Below are 19,008 nucleotides of genomic sequence, written 5' to 3'. Positions count from 1 at the left end.
AATTGTGTAAAATTGCATAATTTTTCTTTTTTGGGTTTTATTTTACTAATTTTGTTTTTTAAATTTTTTTTTAATTAAAAAAAAATTGATTTTCTGCAACCAGTTCTAACCTCCTCTTCTCTAATATCTCATAAGTGGGGGGGAAACTGGCATTTTTCATTCCCAGTTGCTCCCTGGACACATTAGGCTTGTGATTAACAGGACCAAAGCACACAGATGAACCACACCAATGAAACGCCTACCTGGCTTTAGGCTGCTTGACACTGACTAACCTCAGGCTAGAGACTGCTACAGGCAAATAAAGCCTGGTAAAAATGTTCAAAGTCAACTTTTCAAAGTCCAAAATAAGAGAAAGATAGTTCACAAGTCTTTGCAGGTGTGCAAGAAATAGAAGGAGGACAAATCATCATAAAAGCAACCTTCAGAGTTCTCTCTTAATACGGATTGTGGAGCAGGAGATGAAAAAAGAGAACCTCAGGGGACAGAAACTGAGAGGCAACTATACCCAAATACATACATAGACTCAAAACAGCTTACAAGATGTTTTATGGGTACCATACGGCAAGGACTAAAAGGACAGAGTATCTATCACTAAACAGAAAGCTGGAGGCACCAGGGGAGAAGCTATCCTACTCTTTTAACCAAACTCAGGCAGGCATGAGCCAAAATGCCCCAGTGTTAAAAGTGCCTTTTGAATCTATTTTGTAGGGACAAAATAGATGAAGGAGGGGGTGGTTCTAAAAAGAATAATTAAAAAAAACCAAATCAAACCAGGATTTTTAGGGACCCATTAAAAGGAGCAGTGAGAAATAGAATAGCTTAAAGAAATAGCTGAAGCAAACTGATTAGCTCTAGATATCCTTAAAAAAAGAGACATCACAATTCTCCCTTTATACTAAGAGAAAATTCTTAAATGGAATATGTTGAGTTGGAAGGGACCCATCTGGATGATCAAATCCAACTCCTGCCCCTACCCAGCACCATTCCTAAGACTGACACCATGTGCCCGAGGGCATTGTCCAAACACCTCTTGAGCTCTGTTAGGCTGCTGCTGTGACCACTTCCCTGGGGAGCCTGTTCCCTTGCCCAGCCACACTATGGGTGAAACACTTTTTCCTAATAAAATACCAATCTAAACCTCCTGACTAGGCTTAATACTGTTTACTCAAGTCTTGTCAGTGGCCATGAGAGTGAAGTGATCAGAACCTTCCCCTTTGCTTCCCCTTCACAAGGAAATTTTGGACTGCAATAAAGTCTCCCCTCAGTCTCTTTTTTCTCCAGACTGAACAGACCAAGTGATCTCAAGCTGCTCCTCATAAAACTTCCCCTACAGTCCTTTTACCATCCTCGTTCCTCTCCTTTGATACTCTCTAACAGATTAATGTCTTTCCTCTATATTTCTGTAACCACTGGAAAAGTGCATCGATCCTCACACAGGGCCAAACTTCTCTTGGTGGGAGATGGGGAACAGCCAGAGACTGTCATTGGGCATCTGGGAAGGCTGGGCTCTTTCTGGCTCCATTTCTCAATGCATATTAGATTTATTCACTCAGAGGGCTTTCTTTACATGGGACTAACAGGAAAGCATAATTAGTGTTCAGAGGGGTAAGAGGCTGTGTGGGCAGTGAGCAGCCTCCTGTAGTCCCTTCTCACCTCTTTTAGACTGCATGATAAGGAAAAGCTAATGTAAAGGGTATTACCAATAAACTGCCACATTTTTCTTCTTCAAGATGAGATTTATCTTCTGATAGAAAAAAACTGGAAAGCGTGGTGTTTGCAGACCAAATACAGCATTTTGTGTCTTAATGCTTCTGTTGCTGAGCTGTAGGTGCTGTAGCTGAGTTACTGGAGTGTCATGTTAAAAAGAAACATGTACTGGTGCTGAGGCTGCAGCTTAGCAGCATCCATAGTCCCTGCTCCAGAGGGACAGAAGCACAGCAGAGCACACTTCTTGAGCTCTGCTGGTGAGAAAAGCCTGCCTGTGCTGCTGCTGTTTTGTAAATCCATTTGTCCTGTGGCTCCTGGGGAAAAAGTCCAAAGGGTGGAAGGTCGCCTCTGGGAGAACAGCAGGAAATGATGAGCAGGAAGTAGCAGGGCATGGAAGTGAAGAGCTGTGCAGGAACGGAGCACAGTCTCTGTCACAGCTCGGAGGCACTGCGCCATGGGCTATCTACAGCCACAGAGTCCAGCCAGCTGCTATTTGTCACTTATGTCCTTAAGAGAATCAGGACTGCAGTGCTAAATCCTGGGCAAGAGCAGCTTCCAGAAGTACAGGATGTTTTTCTCAATTAATTCTAAACCAGCCCCGACCCCAAATCACAGCAATCTTATAATTTCCAAAGACTTTACAAGCCTAATGAAGATGAGAATGTGAGATGGTCACCTAGTTGCTTACAATAGTAGATCCCATTAGAAGTGAGGAAGTTTTGAAGTTACTCTTGGACACTTGAACAGATTGTAAGATATTGATTATCCAGCATGAGCTGGTTCACTACAGAACCACATTTTTAGCTGATGTCATTACCACAACTAGAAAGTTAAAACATATAATTCAGTATCTCCAAAGTTACTACGTACAGTTTTTTTACCACCTTTCTTTCCAGGAACAAAATGTAACTCTTTATCCTGTATGCCAAGTCTTTTATTTGGAAATGGAATGCATAAAACAATGACTTGAACAGGAAAGTCTTGCTCATTTTAAAGACTTAAAATGCTCTAATTTTATAAGCTTTATGACTATTGTATAGGATATCATGAGGTCAGTGCCAAGAAATGCAAGACGGAAGACCAGGGAACTCACAGTAAAGGTGTAAGAGAAATTTTTCAACAGCTTGTACAAAAAGGAGCAATGAAACATCAGAAATACCCAGATACGGTATTCTGGACTTTGAGAAGCTACTGTAGAAGAACCAATGACTTGGTTGTTCTGAAATGGCACAAAAAGGGAACGTGCTATATGCATTCTTTATATCAGGAAAACTTTTCACACACAATTTACTTAATGTGAAATATTAGTTTGCTTAACAGTAAAGAGCTCATTCCAAACAAATTCAAAACAGGTACAAGATACAGCAAATGCAGCCTCAGTTTTGCATAGACTAAGGTGTGTTTAATGCTGAAGTCAATAATCTGTAGTTACAATTAACAGCATAAAGAGACTTTAACATGAGATAAATATTCACGTCAAGACTCCTTTCCATTGCCAGCAGTGTGTAAGGAGGACTTCAGTACAGGAAAGACTGTAGTCTGTAGCAAAACACAATAGGCAGACAAACTTCTTTATCTTTTTAGGACCCAAATATTTATACGTTCAGACTTTGCAGTACCAGAACTGGATAAAATCCACTTCACAAAGTAGTTACAGACCACAGGAGCTGACCTGTATGAATATTTTCAGTTCATGACAAATCGAGGTTTAGCAGCCTTGCACAAACAGCATGCAATTTAATAAACTTAAGAATCATTATGGTTTATTTGTAAACTTACTGGCCAAAGCAAAACTAGAATTGGAAACTAGAATTCTGCCTTTTGGATTTTTTAAATTGTATTTCATTTGCTGCTGAACGGAATGCATTCTTTATTTCCCTTAGTGTTACTAAGAAACTTTCTTTTAAAAATCTTTGAAGATTTAAAATTTAAATTTTTTCTAACCATTTTTATAAGTGGTTTCTAGATATAGCTGTGGAGTTTAGATTTTGGTATAATAAGTCAACCTGATTATTTTTTACAAATTTGAAAGAAACAGATCAAAATATCTCCCTTAATGAATTTAATTCCCATGGAATACAGATTTTAAATTGAAAGGTATGAATTGTTCTTTACCAGGCTTTTTTTTTTTTTTTTTCTCTGTATCAGTGTACTTTGTTGAACCTGTACTTGAGCAAAATAATTCCATTTGAATGATGTGTGTTTCATCTAAAAAACAGGATGGGGCAGGGAGGGAGAGGGGAAAAGACTGAGGAATTATTCCCTTTGAAACATGACAGAATTGGCCTAGTAGGTCACTGTGGTACCAAATGATGAAGAATTTAAGAAGTGTTAAGAGACTTTCCCAGCATGTAACAATGATTTGCATTACATGAATACCTGCTATGCCAAGAAATCAGGTTTGTCAACAAGGCAGAAGGATTTCTATAACCTCGCATACATATTGAAAGAAATCATGTTAGTTTTTTCACACCTTCACTCACTTTAAGAAAACTGAAACCCACTGCCATATTGTAGGCCAAGAATGTGGCAGAATTTGAAGTTTAACAATGCCATGTACCTTATCCTGTATTTCCAACAATATATTTTTTCAGCTAGGAATTCACAATTTCTACAATTTCCATTATCTCCATTATCAAATGAGAATGATTTGTAAGTAGAATATAATGAAATATTTTACCTTTTATTTTTGACAGCCCCCAGTTTGGCAATAATCCTTGATTTTTCTGTAACACAGTATCGTTTTTTTTTCAGTTTTCATAGCCTAGTGGCACAGGCACCACAGTTTCAGTTCGTGAGTTGTCTTAAAAACACAGATTTTGATGTTAACTACAATGTTCAGGATGCTTAGGTTTTCACTGAAGAGAAGCTGAAATGCAGGAAGTTTATATAATGTCATCTGGCAGACTGCAGACCTTGTGAGGACAGAAGAGGATCTTGAAAGAGGAGGGTATCAAAACTAGATTTTGGCAATATAGAAGATGTACTGTCCATGTAGTTCTGTCATAAGCTTTAAAAATACTCTTATTAAATAAGTTTTTCCTTCCTTAAGACCAGGTAATACACAAAGCGAGGAAGAGTCCAGGGGTCAGAATCTTCTTCAGTTCTTAGTTATTCTCTATGAGCTTTTTTTTTTTTTAACTTTTCTTCATAAGATTCTCCGTACTCATTTACTCTGCTCTTATCCACAGGATAAAGCCTGGCAGAAAAAAACCCAAATCTTTAGTTCCATTACAGCCTCCTATCTGAAGGAATTAAGTAGTTCTGTGATGCTTAATTTTAAAAGTTAATTTCTTTGTCATCGTATTCTCTATTCCCATTTGTGGCAAAACCCAACATCTTTAAAGATTTGGACAGATGTATCAGCTTTTTCACAGTATGACTCAACCAGATGTCTTATAACAGAACCTCTTAAGAGATGCATTAGCTCCCTTAAAGCTTGGCTGGAGTCTTTTCTCAAGCAGTGCAGGACACCTCTCAAACTTGAAACCACTGTCCAGCCCCTATCAGAAGCTGCTGACCACTTAATTTCTACAAAAATAACAATAAACAAAAACGTTTATTCTTGGGAACAAAAATACACTTTCTGTAACTTCACTATGAACAGTATTTCATAAGTAGTGCATATAGCTTTCTTGCCTATCTGATTTTAGTTACTCAAAGACACTGAAACTCAACAGGTACTCAACTTACAAAAGAACCTGATAACTTGTTTTTGCAAACCAGATACATAGAAAGGCAAAGCAGGACGATCCCCTATCAGACAGCATCCTTCACTACTGCCCTGCAGAGCACCTTGCTTGGAGAACATGCCTCAGACACTGAGCATATGGAGATGTGGCCCTCAGCAAGGGTTAGAAGCCCAGAACTGCTAAGGTGAATACAAGCTTAGGAATTTCTCTCCTTTCCCTAACTTCAGGAATTTATGTCTCACATTTGATTTGTGGGGTTTTTGTTTTGTTTTTTATTTTTGTAGTTTTTGCTTGTTTTTTTTTTTGTTTTTTTTTTTTTTTTTTTTTTTTTTTTTTTTTTCTGGGGTGGGGTAGGAGGACTTGTGACTTCCAGATCTGGTGAAAAGAAGGATGTTGTAGGGAGGGAAAAGGGGTAACAGACAAAAATTCAGAGTACTGTGAGAAAAGAAATTTTCTGACTACTCTGTATCATGTCCAGGATTACTGTCAGTTATGGGAAAATGTTTTTGTTCCTCTTATTTGTATTGAGATCTCATTTATAGGGTACCCTGCTCACCATTCCCTTCACTAGGCATATACATAACTAGCATTATCCAGACCAAACTATACTATACATTATTATAGCATAAAACTTCTACTCCAGTCTATCCCACTATAGCTCTTTATAGCAACAAGACTGCAACCATCTTTAGCATTGTAAAAACTGTAACAAATATTAAAGGAAGTCATACCATCTTTGGTAGAGATAGACCAGGAACACAACATCATCTCTAAAGCATGCCAGCCTATGAGATGTTGGCATAGTGATGATAAAAGCAAATATATCGTCAATAAAGGTGTTGAATGCCTACAAATAAAAGAAAAGACTACTTCAGCTGGCTGTGAAGAAAGGAAGTCATCAGTCATACAAAGTTAGAAGCTTCCTATATTTTTTCTGTGGGAACACAGACTTCCTCCACATTTATAACAACACTTAAAGGTTATGCTGCAGAACTAATTAGTGCAAACTTTAAAATGCCTTCTTTTAATGAAGACCATACTGTCTACTACAGACCAGAAGTTACAAGTAAAAAGGAAGTAGGACTGTGAGAGTATTGTCGTGGGAGGGGAAAACACAGACTCATTTTCAGAGAAAACTTCAAAAGGACCTGGAAACCCCCCCAGACTTTTCTTCATTCATTACTGAAATCACAAGATGTACAAAATGTCACTTCACTTTCGTTTTCTGTAGAAATTTGTGTAAAAACTTGTTAATTTATTGCTTTTAAGAAGATTAACTTAATAGCCTTGGAAAGACTTTAAAGTATTTTCAGTGCTTTCCTGGAAGTAACCATGTCTTGAATAAGGGATGGCTAATTTTCTACACCATTTCCAATCAACTAGGTGTACTGTAGGCTCTGCTTCTGCAGCAATAATAAAAAGTAATTTAACCAAAAGGCAACTCCTCTGGATCTGGCTCTTGCCTACAGTGCACCAGCTCTAGTTCTCATGTTGCAATAAACTGTTTCAACTCACTAAACACATCGGGAAACAAACACAGCAAAGAATATTCACTGTTAGGTTAACACACTGAGTCAGTAGCATGGCTCCTTTCCGTTTAGCAAGCTGTATGCAAATCCATACCCTGAGAAGGGGGCAAGTGATGTAAGCAGAAAACTCACTCTACACAATGAACCAATGTTTATATGATGGAAGAAAATATCAGCAGAAAATGGGGGTGTTGGACAGGAGAGAGTTCTGATTAGTTACAACAGGAGAGCTCTTTCTGTCAGGTCAAAACAAATCCATCAATCTGAAGTGAGAGAGGAATATGGTTGGCACTTCTCAAGCCTGTGCAAAGGTTTGTCATGGAGCAAACATAAAAACCTTGGCAAACTGGAAAAGACAGCCTTTCCAAGTCAACACCCAAGTGAGTGATCTTGCAATGACAATGGGAAGAAAAAGCTAAATGCTCCATCCTTCAGGCACACAGGCAGTCTTCATAAGGCACTGCAAGTGAATGCACCAAGGCAGCCCATTCAATACTGTTCAGACTGGACAATTTTCTTTTGAGATTACCGCACTTGAAGGTACTCTTTATTAACACTGAAACATAAAACCCACAGAAACTGGAAAGTCAGAGTTCAAATTAAGGAAAAAAACCAACAAAGCTCTCTAAAACAATGGTCACAAGTGAGCCCTCAGACTTTTCTTTCCACTTCAAGTGAAGATGAGACAAAGCAACTCTAAATATTCATTTCAAAAAGTAAAATACTCCATCCAAAGCTCTCTAAATTAAACATAATTGAAAACGGAAATAGACTTCTTTCTCCACACACACAAGCCTTTGTTATGAGTAGCCTATGGCATCTAAACAGGAACCATAAATACTTTGTAAGAAAAGGCTATTCAGCAAGGTTGTACTGATTATAGGTTATTTGCTTCAATAACCTCCCTCTGTTGTTTATTTAACTGTTGATGTCTCTGCTCAGTTATTTTCTTTGGTGAAGTAAGATTGTGAAATTACTTCATTAATATACCTTTTGCTCCCTCCTCTTAAGAAACATGCTGATTTGCCTAGTATATGCCTGAAATACTGTGTTTATTGTTATTTTTATCTCTATTTCCACATCAAACACTGCTTAGTTGTTATTCTGCTAGCAGCTACATTTCAATCTGTTTTCCTAGATGCACCCTGTTTCCTTAAAAACAGTAAGGCAGCAGAAAGTTGGACAATTGCTATAGGCTCATAGAAATGGAAAAGTCTTTGTAGTCTCTTTAGATGTAGAGGTTTTAGTCCTTTTGTCCCATATCTTCTGTTCAGAATTGGACACCATTTCTTGAGCAGTTTTTAACACTGTTCCTTTTAAAGTACAGATGTTCTGGAGAATTGTAATATATCGGCACAAAGGAAAAATGAAAGCATTTATGAGTAGAAGCACAAGTAAAAAGGGTACATGGTGATGGCATCAGGGCCTTGATGATCCCACTACATCCGCCCAAGGTTTCTCAGGACACAACGATCAGGAAAACAAAGCACAGTACAAAATCCCTAATGACTAGGATTGGTGGGAAATGATAGTCAAAACACTATCAGCTCTTTAGGCGTACAAGAACAAAACTAGTATAGAGCTGCTAATTGAGGGAGAACATAGGAGACGTGGTAACTCAACAGTGGGTGTCCCTTGTTATCCATATCAGCACGTATGATAACTGACTGGGATACTTGGGTCTATCATCTTGGTATTTGAATACTATACAAACCACTTGGACACATGAGCGGGTGCTTGTGGATATACAGCTCTCAAAGGGTTAGTGAGCTGATTTTGGTTTTAAATAAACTCACCTTCCCCTCCAAGGTCTGCTATTGAGCTTGGCTGCAGCACTGCACTGCCTTACCAGGGCAGTCTAGGCATTGGGGACACCACAGTGCAGCCCCTGTTCCTCCATGGAACAATCCCCCTCGCATTTGCCCAGAAGCTCACAATTACCACCCTAGCACAGAACAGTGTGTACATGACTTCAGCCTCTGGTAGCTCCTGGAACCTGCCAAAATAAGGTCTTTTAGCATTCCTAACTGTTTCTTGAGAACTATCCCTTGTCAGTGATGCACTGACACCTTCTTAAAATAACACATTTAACTGAGACTGATAAATTTATCTGCAGGCCAACATCTGCACTCATGCAAGACAGCTGACAGTACAAAAAGCAGTATTATCATAAAAACTAGGATGTAAGTGTTCTCATCATATGGAAGTCATTATGAAAAATGAAAATCAGCATGTTTTTTTTATTTTAAGGACAGTTGCAAACAAGTGTAGTTGTTAACACAAAAAAGTATTGCCATCCTTAAGCTATTTATTATTAGGCTGTTTCTTACAGAAAATAATTTTCAAAATGACTGCACCCAACTTTAAATTAGAGCTTCACTTACTTTGTATGTGAAAGCCTTCCATGGTAAGTGTGCAACAGATTTCATCTAGAAATAAAAAAGATCAAATTGTTATAAAGTCTGGAAGAAGAGACTAGAAAAGTAGACTTCCATCACTTTTCAATCTTACCTTGTAGTTTACAAATAGTTGGGGCAGCATAAACAGGAATCCAAAAGCATACACTCCTGAAGATGAAATATGGAAAACAAACAAATGCACAGATGTTAATCACACGACTGTACTTCCATAATTAGTAACTTTCACTCAATTTTTCTGAGGAGTGAAGATGTATCTAATTCTTTTGTTCACTTTGGGTTGATTCTTCTCCCTTTTTCAATCACTGGGATAATTTAGTAATAAGTTATTGATCTGTATTACACTGATCCAAATGACAGCAGTTAATATTCTACTTTGGAGTCCTGGCCTTCATCTGAAAAAACATGTCTAGAAAAGAGAACAGAAGGGACTCACCATTGACAAAACTGTTAATCAACCAGGAGTACCAGCTACAAACAAAGAGAGTACAGTTATATTTCTCTTCAGCCAAAATTATAGTACATCCTATACACCACTGTACACCACATGACTACTCCAAGAAATAGCTGTGTTACAAATTACTCCACGCAAGAACTAAATACCTCACATCTTTCTTGGATTAGGAGGGGCTCCAGAGAAGGTAGTTTAAGCAAACGATACTTATCAGTCCGTACAAGAAGTTTTGAGAGGTTTATCGCCTGTTTTTATACTTTTACAGACCATTTTAAGACATCTCTGTTGATAATGAGATAACTGACATGAGATATGTGCACTGTGCGTGTAATACTGTGCACTGAACCCTGACTGTATTAAAGCCTGCAAAGGAAACACTGTATTCTAAATATTAAAGGGTCACTTCATATGGCACGTATTAAATTTCAAACAAGTACCATTCAGTGCAAACCACAACAGAAGGTACTTAAAACAAAAAAAAGACAAGGAATCTAGGTTTTTCCCTCCTTACATCTAATAACCTTCCCAGGTGTTCAATGGAGCACAGTCCTGACAAAATAATGGTAGGGCTACAGACAATGACAGAATCCCATACTTGTGCTTGCAATCCTGAGAACAGCTAATAACTGTCACGCTCTGGTTACATCATTTAAAATTAAACTTGCACTGCTGTGTTACTGACACATTAAGAGCAACATTACAGTTGTAGCAGCATTTCAGTAATCCACAAGCATATAAAGAATGAATCAGAAAATGCCTCCAAGATTAAAGGATAATCCGCTGCTAAGATTATTTGTCCTGACACATTTCCTTACTGATTTAACAATGGGAAGAATTCTATTATATTAATTGCTTTCACTTCCTTAAGCTACAGCTCATAAAATATCTAAAATATCGTATTTTGAAATACTAAACTAATTCAAGAATTTTATCCAAAAAGCAGAATTTTAAAATGCTGCACATCTGTTAGCTGCTTACTAAGACAAGAACGTTTTGAAAAAAATGCTTTTCTAATAGCGCAGAAATTGCCCAAGTTTCTGGTATGAGTGTTACAGCTCACGTATGCAGCAACAGCTTAAAATAACACAAGGAAAAACTACTACTGCTTGTTTTGTCCCATCCCATCTGGGCCTAAGGACTATTAAAAAATGCCTACGTGGCCTCACCATGCTTGTGTTTGCAGGATTTTCCTACAACAAAGTCTCATGGTTGCTCACTTGCTTGCATCTCTCCAACACAAAATGAGCCAGCTATTTTGACTGAAAGGTGACAAGGGTTTCATTTGTTCATGAAATATTGAATGTTCAGCTCTTGCTGAAGTATTACTATGTTGCAGGAAGTTCATGGCTCTAAAGGAATAAAGAGCCCTTTCTAAAAAATGCTTTTGCTTGCTTGCCATTGTAGCTATCATATCTAGGAACAGAGAAGCCTGTTGTTCAAACCAAATAATTTTGTGAAGGTTTTTGCTTCTTTTTGCTATTGGACAAGTCCAACCACTGAATTCCTTTCATCTCTCCTATCACCAACTGGCCCTCTGAACATCAATGGTAGCTTTCTTCATCCTCTTCTGATTGACATGTATGCAAGCTAATGAATTCTATGCTAAAGTAATTATCAGGTAACTTGTGAAATACAGCAGCCTGTTGCTTGCAGCATGTTAAAAAAACATCTATATTCTTCAGCTTTAGATAGACAGGACACGGAAGTTTCCAGTGCCTGGCCTGGGCATCAAGCTAACAACAAATTTCCACAACCATGAGGAAAAAATGGGGAATGTTTCAATTCCATATAAGGTCATTTATAGAGTTACAGTACCTTTTGTATTTGACATTCAGCAAGGAGTAACCTGCACCTCCAATACACAGTGGATAGAGCAAATATGACAAGTATTTCATAGCCTAATGGACAAGGAAAATAGTTTGTTAGTTCACATTCTATATGAAGAGATTTTTCATGGCATTAAATAGCCATGAAAAGAAGAAGACAGCCACATAATTTTTTCCTGAAAATCTTTTCCTATTTCCAAATGTCTGCTATTTCTACTATGCTTCCACTTCTAATGGCGATGGTGAAAATTCCAAAGTCCAGTTCAGACAAGCAATCACCTCTGAGCATTGGTGCCAAGAGACACCACGAAGATCAGTCTCTAAAAATAGCTCCCTACTTAACACCAATGTTGTCACCTATGCTCAACTCCTTTCAGAAATCAGGAACCATGTGAACTTTCCTTCAGTAAAAATAATAAGTACAAATATCAGCTTTCAAATTTGTGAGTGGCAATGCTTCTAAGAGCAATGCCTCAACCAGATTCAACAACCAAAAGAACTATTTCCTTGTTTCCTTTCATAAATTATCAGAATGAATCTTCACTATCTGATCATCTACACAATGATGATTCACTTGACAACTCTGAGGATGTGGAAAATACACTTGTAGACAAAAAGAGCAAAACAAGTCAACCAACACGTGACATATACAGACTTTGTAGATTGGAAGTCATAGGATTCCCTCTTACCTGGGCATCATATTCCTCGGTTTTCTTTTCAGAGTCATTGTATGCACCAAACTGCAACACACATGAAAACCATAATCACGTCAGAACACAGGGGGAAAGCATTTCCTGTCCAACTCCCTACTTTAGGCAGGTAACAAAGCTTTTAAAAGCTACTATATAGGAGAGTCATATATTTGTCCTGTGCAGCCTACTAAATATAGGGTAGGCAAAAAGATTAACCTTTAACCTCATATTTTATACCAAACTTCCAAGACTACTTTGCTTAGAGAAATGCTGTTGAGACAGCAGAATTCACAATGCAAAAGCCAGGTCAAGTAGCTAGAAATTTGTCAGATACAGGAAGCATTTATGAAAAGCCATAACCATGAAGAGGTCATGGATTATCATGGTTATGGATTATCTCTGCATGTCCACAAATTCTGCCTGCTTCAACACAGTTCCTTGACACAGGAACAAGTAGAGCCACCAGTCACTCTAGACACATAGACTTTAAGCAGCACAAACCCCCAGCACTTCTTGTGAAGAAACACTGAATATTAGACAACTGTTTCTTTTACCGGCAAGACAAACTTTCAGTGTAGACTGCACTTTGCCACTGCATGTTCTGCAATCTCAGCACTTCATTTCACCCAGAAGAATCATCTAAGAGTGTACTGTACCCAGAACATGTCAAATCTTCTGTTAGTTCCACATCTGAGAAGTTACACCTACAGGTTCATGAAAAAGCCAGTTTCTTATTTGAAAACAAGATGTCACTTAAGAATGCCTTTCCAACACAGTGGCAGCAGCACAGTCCCACCTATAAAGATTTAGCAGGACTGACAGAGAAGTTCTGAAGTTTCTTGCACCATAAATACATACAAATAAATAGCTGCTTCTTAAGAACTCAGAGAAAGAAACAGGTTTGAAAATGCTCATCCTGCTATTGGATTAAGCCATTCATAGAGAGATGAAGACAGGAAAGTTTTATAATTTAAAAAAAATTCTCCATTTCACTAGAACTCAAGCTGCACAGTAACCTGGAAACAGATGGGTGGCTCAAGAGTGTAATCATTAACAGGGCAATGTCTACTATACCTGAAATTTGGGTCTCAAACCTTGCCACCTGATTGTCATTTTCAAGGCCTTCTTCACTTTCCAGAGCTGTGATTAGCAAAACAGAAAAAATGCACGTAAAAGATTATTACACAAAGGAACATCTTACAAAGGATTCAGACAATTAAAATCAAGATTTTAAAATACCTCTTTTAACCACCCATTGCATAATGCAGTAGCAGCCTGATTGCAGCACACACTGCCTGTGTCTGCACAAACCAAATGCTATGTCATCAAACAAATACAATGTTGTGAGCCTGCACTATTAAGTCTCTTTATCAGATGATGTAATTTAAGTGAAGTAATGTAGTCATTCCAGGATATCTGAATGGCAGTGCCTAAGTGGGGTTAGCACCAACATGCACTCCAGGTCAAGCATTTAGAAAATTCCAGTAGTCACCTGCCAAGCAAGTTTTTATGTGCCTTTGACGAAGGGGGCACAGAAGTCCTAACAGTGATTAAGTTGGCACTTACTTACATGGTCATTACATTTCAGTAGTGGACTACAAGCAAAAATCAGTGAATCTGCTGAATTATTTGGTTACTTGCTGTACAGCTGTAACAGTCTGACCCTAATGTAAACCAGAAGTTGCAGTTCAGCTGAAAATTTACTCATGTACCCACACTGCTATACAGATTTGACAACTTAGGCAATGCAGCTGCCCAGGAGAGCTGCACTCCCTGAAGCTTTTTCTGGACAAGGTTAATTTGTTTAACTTCAGATACACCAATATTCTTTTCTCACCCACCATATATTCCAGACAAAAAAAAGAGGAATAGCGAAAAGGCAGCGGGACAAGACCAAGGACTGAGAGGCCCAGGCAAAGGGAGACTTCCTCATGGACATCCCCCAGATGCAGCCGCTCCCGCCTGCAGCGCCGGGCCTCGAATCAACCTGTCCGGTCCAGGAGTCGCCAGGACAGAGCAGGAGGACAGCAGCAAGGGCTGAGAGGCCCAGGCACAGGGGGACACCGTCAGGGATGTCCCACAGGAGCAGCCGCTCCCGCCAGCGGCGTCGGGCCTCAACTGGGGCCTCCAACAGCAGCACGTAGTGTCATCTTTTCTTTCTAGTCCATCCGCTCGCTGCCGGAAGTGAAGGTGAGATCGGTCAGTACAGGGTCCTTGAGATTTGCAGGTCTGTGAGAAAACCATAGTAGCTCTTGGCTTTTCGACTGGCAGGAAAGTAGTCTTATGCTAAATACCTTGATTTCTGTCTTACCATGTATTAAGTGAAAAGTCACTTAAATGATGTGGCTAATTAAAAAGGACTCTTGTTCTTGCCTTTAGACTCCAACCTCAGGTGTTTCCCCACTGCTTACTCTTGAAAGTGAGCCACTCCTTGATGGGCTTGTGCAAGAGGCCATCTGAAGCCCCCACATTTGCCTACCGATTGCCACGAGGAGAAGCCCCTTCCCCCACTGCAGTTCCGGCTTGCAGAGAGCAGCAGTGCAGGTGCAGCTGCTGTACCTTTACGTTAGCTGTTCTGAACAAGGCCTGGCGAGGACTTGGCAAGGACTTGGCAAGGACCTGGCATGGACCCAGCATGGGACAGCCTGACGCGCGACCTGCTACAAATCTCCGTTCTTACGCCAAATGAACTTTTGGGGTGACTCCCGTGGTCCTTCACTGAAGACCCCTCATCTGCCTCATTACCACTGTGACAGACAAAGATTGAGAACCCTCCTCCCAAGGACTGAGACTGAGACCCCTACTACAGGCAGGGGGCAAAACGGTGGTCTGACCACTAACGACATGACCTGTTTCCCTTCAGTAATTCCAGTGGACTTATTCTCCATTGTGTTCGCCTTGCTTTGGTGGTTTCGGTGGACTCGCCTGATCCCCCGCAGCAATCACAAGGGCCTCTCATTGTCCTGCATGCTCCCCCCTCTTTCCTCTGTGGACTATAACTGGACCCCTGAGTTGACCAGAACTTCGAAGACTTCCCCGACACGACAAGGCGGATCCCCATCGTCCGGACCACTGAGGATCTCGCCTGTGCTTGTAGCTATTCCCATCCCCCTCTTCTCTCTCTCTCTCTCTCTCTCTCTCTCTATTCTTTGATCTTCTTTCAGATCCCCACTATCGCATTTACTGTTTTGGCCTTTAATAAAGGTGCATTTGTTGTGATTAACTGATAGTCCCTTGTTGTTTGCCTTTTTGCACTTTTGGGATTGGTGAAAAGAACCATCACGACACCCCGCAACAAGCGGATCGTGACAGCTTGGATACGGTTAGGGAGACAGTCAGAGCAAGGTGGCTCTTAGGGAAGCTGTCTTGGAAAAGGACGTGTGCTGTGTTGCTATCCTTGAACAATCTCATTTCAGTAAAGCCAAAAGGAAGAAGAGAGAAGAGAGTGACACACAACCTCAAGCGCCTGAAGAAATCGATTACTCTATTGCTGCTGATTTAAAAGACTTGCTTGGACCTTGAAAGAACAAACCAGAAAAGACTGTGGAAATACCCTGGGACAAAGAGGATGCGCAGGACTCTGCCCCAGATGACCATTTGGGACCTTTGCCTGAGAACGACGCAGCTCAGGAGTCGAGTGCTTTCAAGTTTCCCTTCTTTGGAGACACAGAGGGGTTGGGCATCAAAGGAGGTAACAGCAGAACCCTTCTAAGAGTGCCATTTCTAAGGAAGAGCTTCTGGCAGGCACTGTAGAGCAATAGGGTGTAAAGAAGGTCAGGATGCAGGGGATTTTCAGCAGCAGAAGTCAGTAAGTAGGCAGAAGCATTTTGATCTTCATTTCTGCTTGCCAAGGCTGTGGTGGATTAACGAGAGGTAGCTCGTGCTTGCATCTCAGGCGTTCTGAAAGGCATGCTTTGAGAAGGCATTGGGGTTTTTGCTGAGTGGTGAGAAAGCTTGTTGTCATGCCCTGAATTTCTCAAGCAGGGAGAAAGGGGATACACCAGTCATATCAAGTTTCATAGAACCCAACACGATTTTCAAGGAAATGTGTGTTAATGTAGAGGGAGGAGCAAAATCCGGGAGTTGACCCCAAGATCCATGGACATTCTCTTTGTTACTGAATTCTATTCTTGGACCTTTAGGAAAAGGAAAGTGAATGACACGTGATCATTGGGGTGTTCTAACCGTAGATAAAATGAGGCCTTATGAAAAGAAGATGAAACAACATTAAATGGAGTCACAGTCCTGAAGGAGAGAAGAGAAGCCGTGTGAAGTTATCCAAAATATTAAAAAAACCCCAATGCCACAAGACAAAGCAACGAGCCTCCCACACTTGTGCTGAATTCAGAAGGTATTCAGTGTCTTCTGAATGCAATGATAAATGTTTAAGAATACAGAAGCGATCCCTAGAACAAACCGGAAAATCCTGGAGCAGAGATGTAGCTCAGGAAATCAGGCAGGAGCAGATTCTGTCCTTCCTAAATCTCTCTTCTCCACTGTAAGTATTTGTCTTGAAAGGAGGAATTTTTCCTGACAAGTGGAGGAATAATCTGGTTTTGCCTTCGTTTCTCTTTTTGGTGCAGTTATTGCAGAGTCTTGCGGACTTGGAACCATCAAGTCGGCAAAAGTCGCATGGCAAGAGGATTCACGTTTCCAAGACAGCAGTTCTGAGGGTGATGGTGAGCCTGAGACGTGAGAAATTGAAAAGGACCAAGAAATGCAAGTTCCCTTTCTATTTGTTGTCTACTTGGCTGTAGTAGTTGGATGCTGTGGGAATGTTAAGAGCAGCACTCGGGAAATGGGAAGCTGACATTGCACACCTCTGAGCAATGAAAGTCATCTTGGAAAACCATTTGGGCTGCCCAGAGTCAAAATTGCCAGCAGCCCATTTGATGTGAAGTTGAATATGAGAAGAGAGACGTTGAGCACAAGAAATTAACTTGGTCCTTTTGGCTTGACCAACTCCAAACTGAGTTTGGCCAAAAGCCAAAGACACAGTCAGATTTCTTTCAAGAAGTGATTTGGGTTTTTTTTTATAGAAGGCTCTCTTTGGTTACTAGGGAATAAAGCTTTTCAACGGTCACCATTTCTCTGAAGCGCTACAGTTTTAACTTGTGTTCATGGAATTTGATAGTACAATTTAGGATGCTAAAATCCCTTTGTACTTGTCTAGGTTTCTTTCTTTACCACGCACAGAAAGGGCTAGAGTTTTCTTCTTCTCCAAAGATGATGAACGCCTGAGAGGTACGACGGAAGTTCTTCGCCCCCTTCTGTATTTTTTTTAACTGTTCCTGGAATTCCGTGAGGAGGAAAAAAATGCTGCCTGCTTATGAATGTTTTCTAGTCAAAATTTGGCATCCTTACTTGCGGCCAAAGTTGTGGTAGAATCCCGTGAGAAAGTCCTGGTAAAATAAAGGCCAAGCAGATTTCTGGCTTTCTTTTCTTTCAGATAATTGCCTAATAGGAATCTGGACTTTTAGAGCTTACCAAAACATTAGCCACTTGACAGTTTACCTAGATAGTTTGGATCCTTTCAGGTATTTATATCATCTTTCACTTTTTCCTGCCTTTCTGGTGTTACCATTAGGAATGTTGAGTGTTCTTGTCAGCCACATATGTCCCTGTGCTTCTTGGTCCTGATGAATCTGGGGTTTTCTCTCCCGAATCCAGTGAATTTTGAATTTAGAAACAAAGAAAACAACAACCAAAGGAAACCTACAGAGTCCCCCAAAGTTGCAAAGGCCAGCAAAACAATTGCTTGTTACATGTTTTGTAGAACAGAGTCGTAAGACAGGCTGAAATGATGTGCCTTTCTCGAGACTGATTCGATACCGCTGCTGAAATGTATTGCTGTGTTCATCCAGTTAGTGCCCAGCAATCTTCCAGCCCGTCTGATTTACAGGGTGTGTTACGATGGGGAGCTCAGTCCTTCGCAGGCCTCAGTTCTGGGGGAAGAGGTGCGGTCTTGGTGCTGAGCTTCTAATGAAACAGCTGCTATTTCACTGCAATTTCGATTGCAGCATGTTGAGGAAAACTGCTGCTGCTGCCTTTCATGGTTCTTCGTACACCAGGCTGCAGTAGGGAACATTTCTGTTGGAGCCAGCGTCTGGTGGGGGGGCAAGAGAACAGGGAGGATGTGAAGAATTGACTTCTGGAGAACACGATTGCTGTGTTGTCCATGACTGTTAGAAGCAGCAGCACAATCAGAAGTGTTTAAGCCTATTAATTGGTTCTTTCTTTTGTGCAGAGGGCCCAAAGTTATTTTGCAGATCTGCAGAGCTCAGTGAAGAAAAAGAGGGTTGGGAAGACAGACGTAGATTATCGCTTGAGGTGAGTATGTAAGATCCGTTCCCCGGGAACTCTAGGTGAAAGCTGAGCATGGGGAGGGAATGCGGGTATGAAGGGGCATGCAGAATTAATTCAGGCCCTCGAGAAGAGCCTGCAACTTTGTAACTCCCCGGGAACAAAAGTGTTTTAGTGTGCCGGTGTGTATAACATCCTGTGGTGTTCTCCAGTCAGGTAAACCACGGCATTTTTGTCTGTTACAGGAACAGCTACTTAACTATATGTAAAGAATGTATTTAAGAGAAAGAGTGAATTTAGAGACTTCTCCTACTAGTGGATTCAGAACCATCTCCCAAGAATTTGTTAGATTTTCATTATTTTCCGGAACGCCGGACACGCCGGAGGA

General features: G+C 40.3%; 1 protein-coding gene and 1 long non-coding RNA gene across 3 annotated transcripts; one reads left to right on the top strand and one right to left on the bottom strand.

Moving 5' to 3' along the window:
- Window positions 1-2,619: 2,619 nt before the first annotated feature.
- On the bottom strand, window positions 2,620-13,528 carry LOC137476731 (lipid scramblase CLPTM1L-like). The gene is made up of 8 exons (XM_068195012.1): window positions 13,392-13,528; window positions 12,315-12,365; window positions 11,615-11,697; window positions 9,782-9,816; window positions 9,440-9,495; window positions 9,313-9,357; window positions 6,131-6,246; window positions 2,620-4,906 (listed from the first exon to the last, which is right to left on the bottom strand). The coding sequence occupies exons 1-8, from the start codon at window positions 13,428-13,430 to the stop codon at window positions 4,819-4,821; spliced, it is 513 nt and encodes a 170-aa protein (XP_068051113.1). The 5' UTR covers window positions 13,431-13,528; the 3' UTR covers window positions 2,620-4,818.
- A 705-nt stretch (window positions 13,529-14,233) lies between these two features.
- On the top strand, window positions 14,234-17,071 carry LOC137476734 (uncharacterized). 2 transcript variants are annotated; one of them, XR_011000560.1, is made up of 3 exons: window positions 14,234-14,507; window positions 15,734-16,008; window positions 16,910-17,071. It is a non-coding gene; the product is annotated as an uncharacterized lncRNA (long non-coding RNA). The 2 variants fall into 2 exon arrangements; XR_011000559.1 differs by lacking the exon at window positions 16,910-17,071 and adding an exon at window positions 16,213-16,314.
- The last annotated feature ends 1,937 nt before the right edge of the window (window positions 17,072-19,008 follow it).

The sequence above is a fragment of the Anomalospiza imberbis genome, chromosome 1 (genome assembly GCF_031753505.1).
Source record: "Anomalospiza imberbis isolate Cuckoo-Finch-1a 21T00152 chromosome 1, ASM3175350v1, whole genome shotgun sequence".
Taxonomy (NCBI): domain Eukaryota; kingdom Metazoa; phylum Chordata; class Aves; order Passeriformes; family Viduidae; genus Anomalospiza; species Anomalospiza imberbis.
This window is presented reverse-complemented; position numbering and strand designations above follow the sequence as displayed.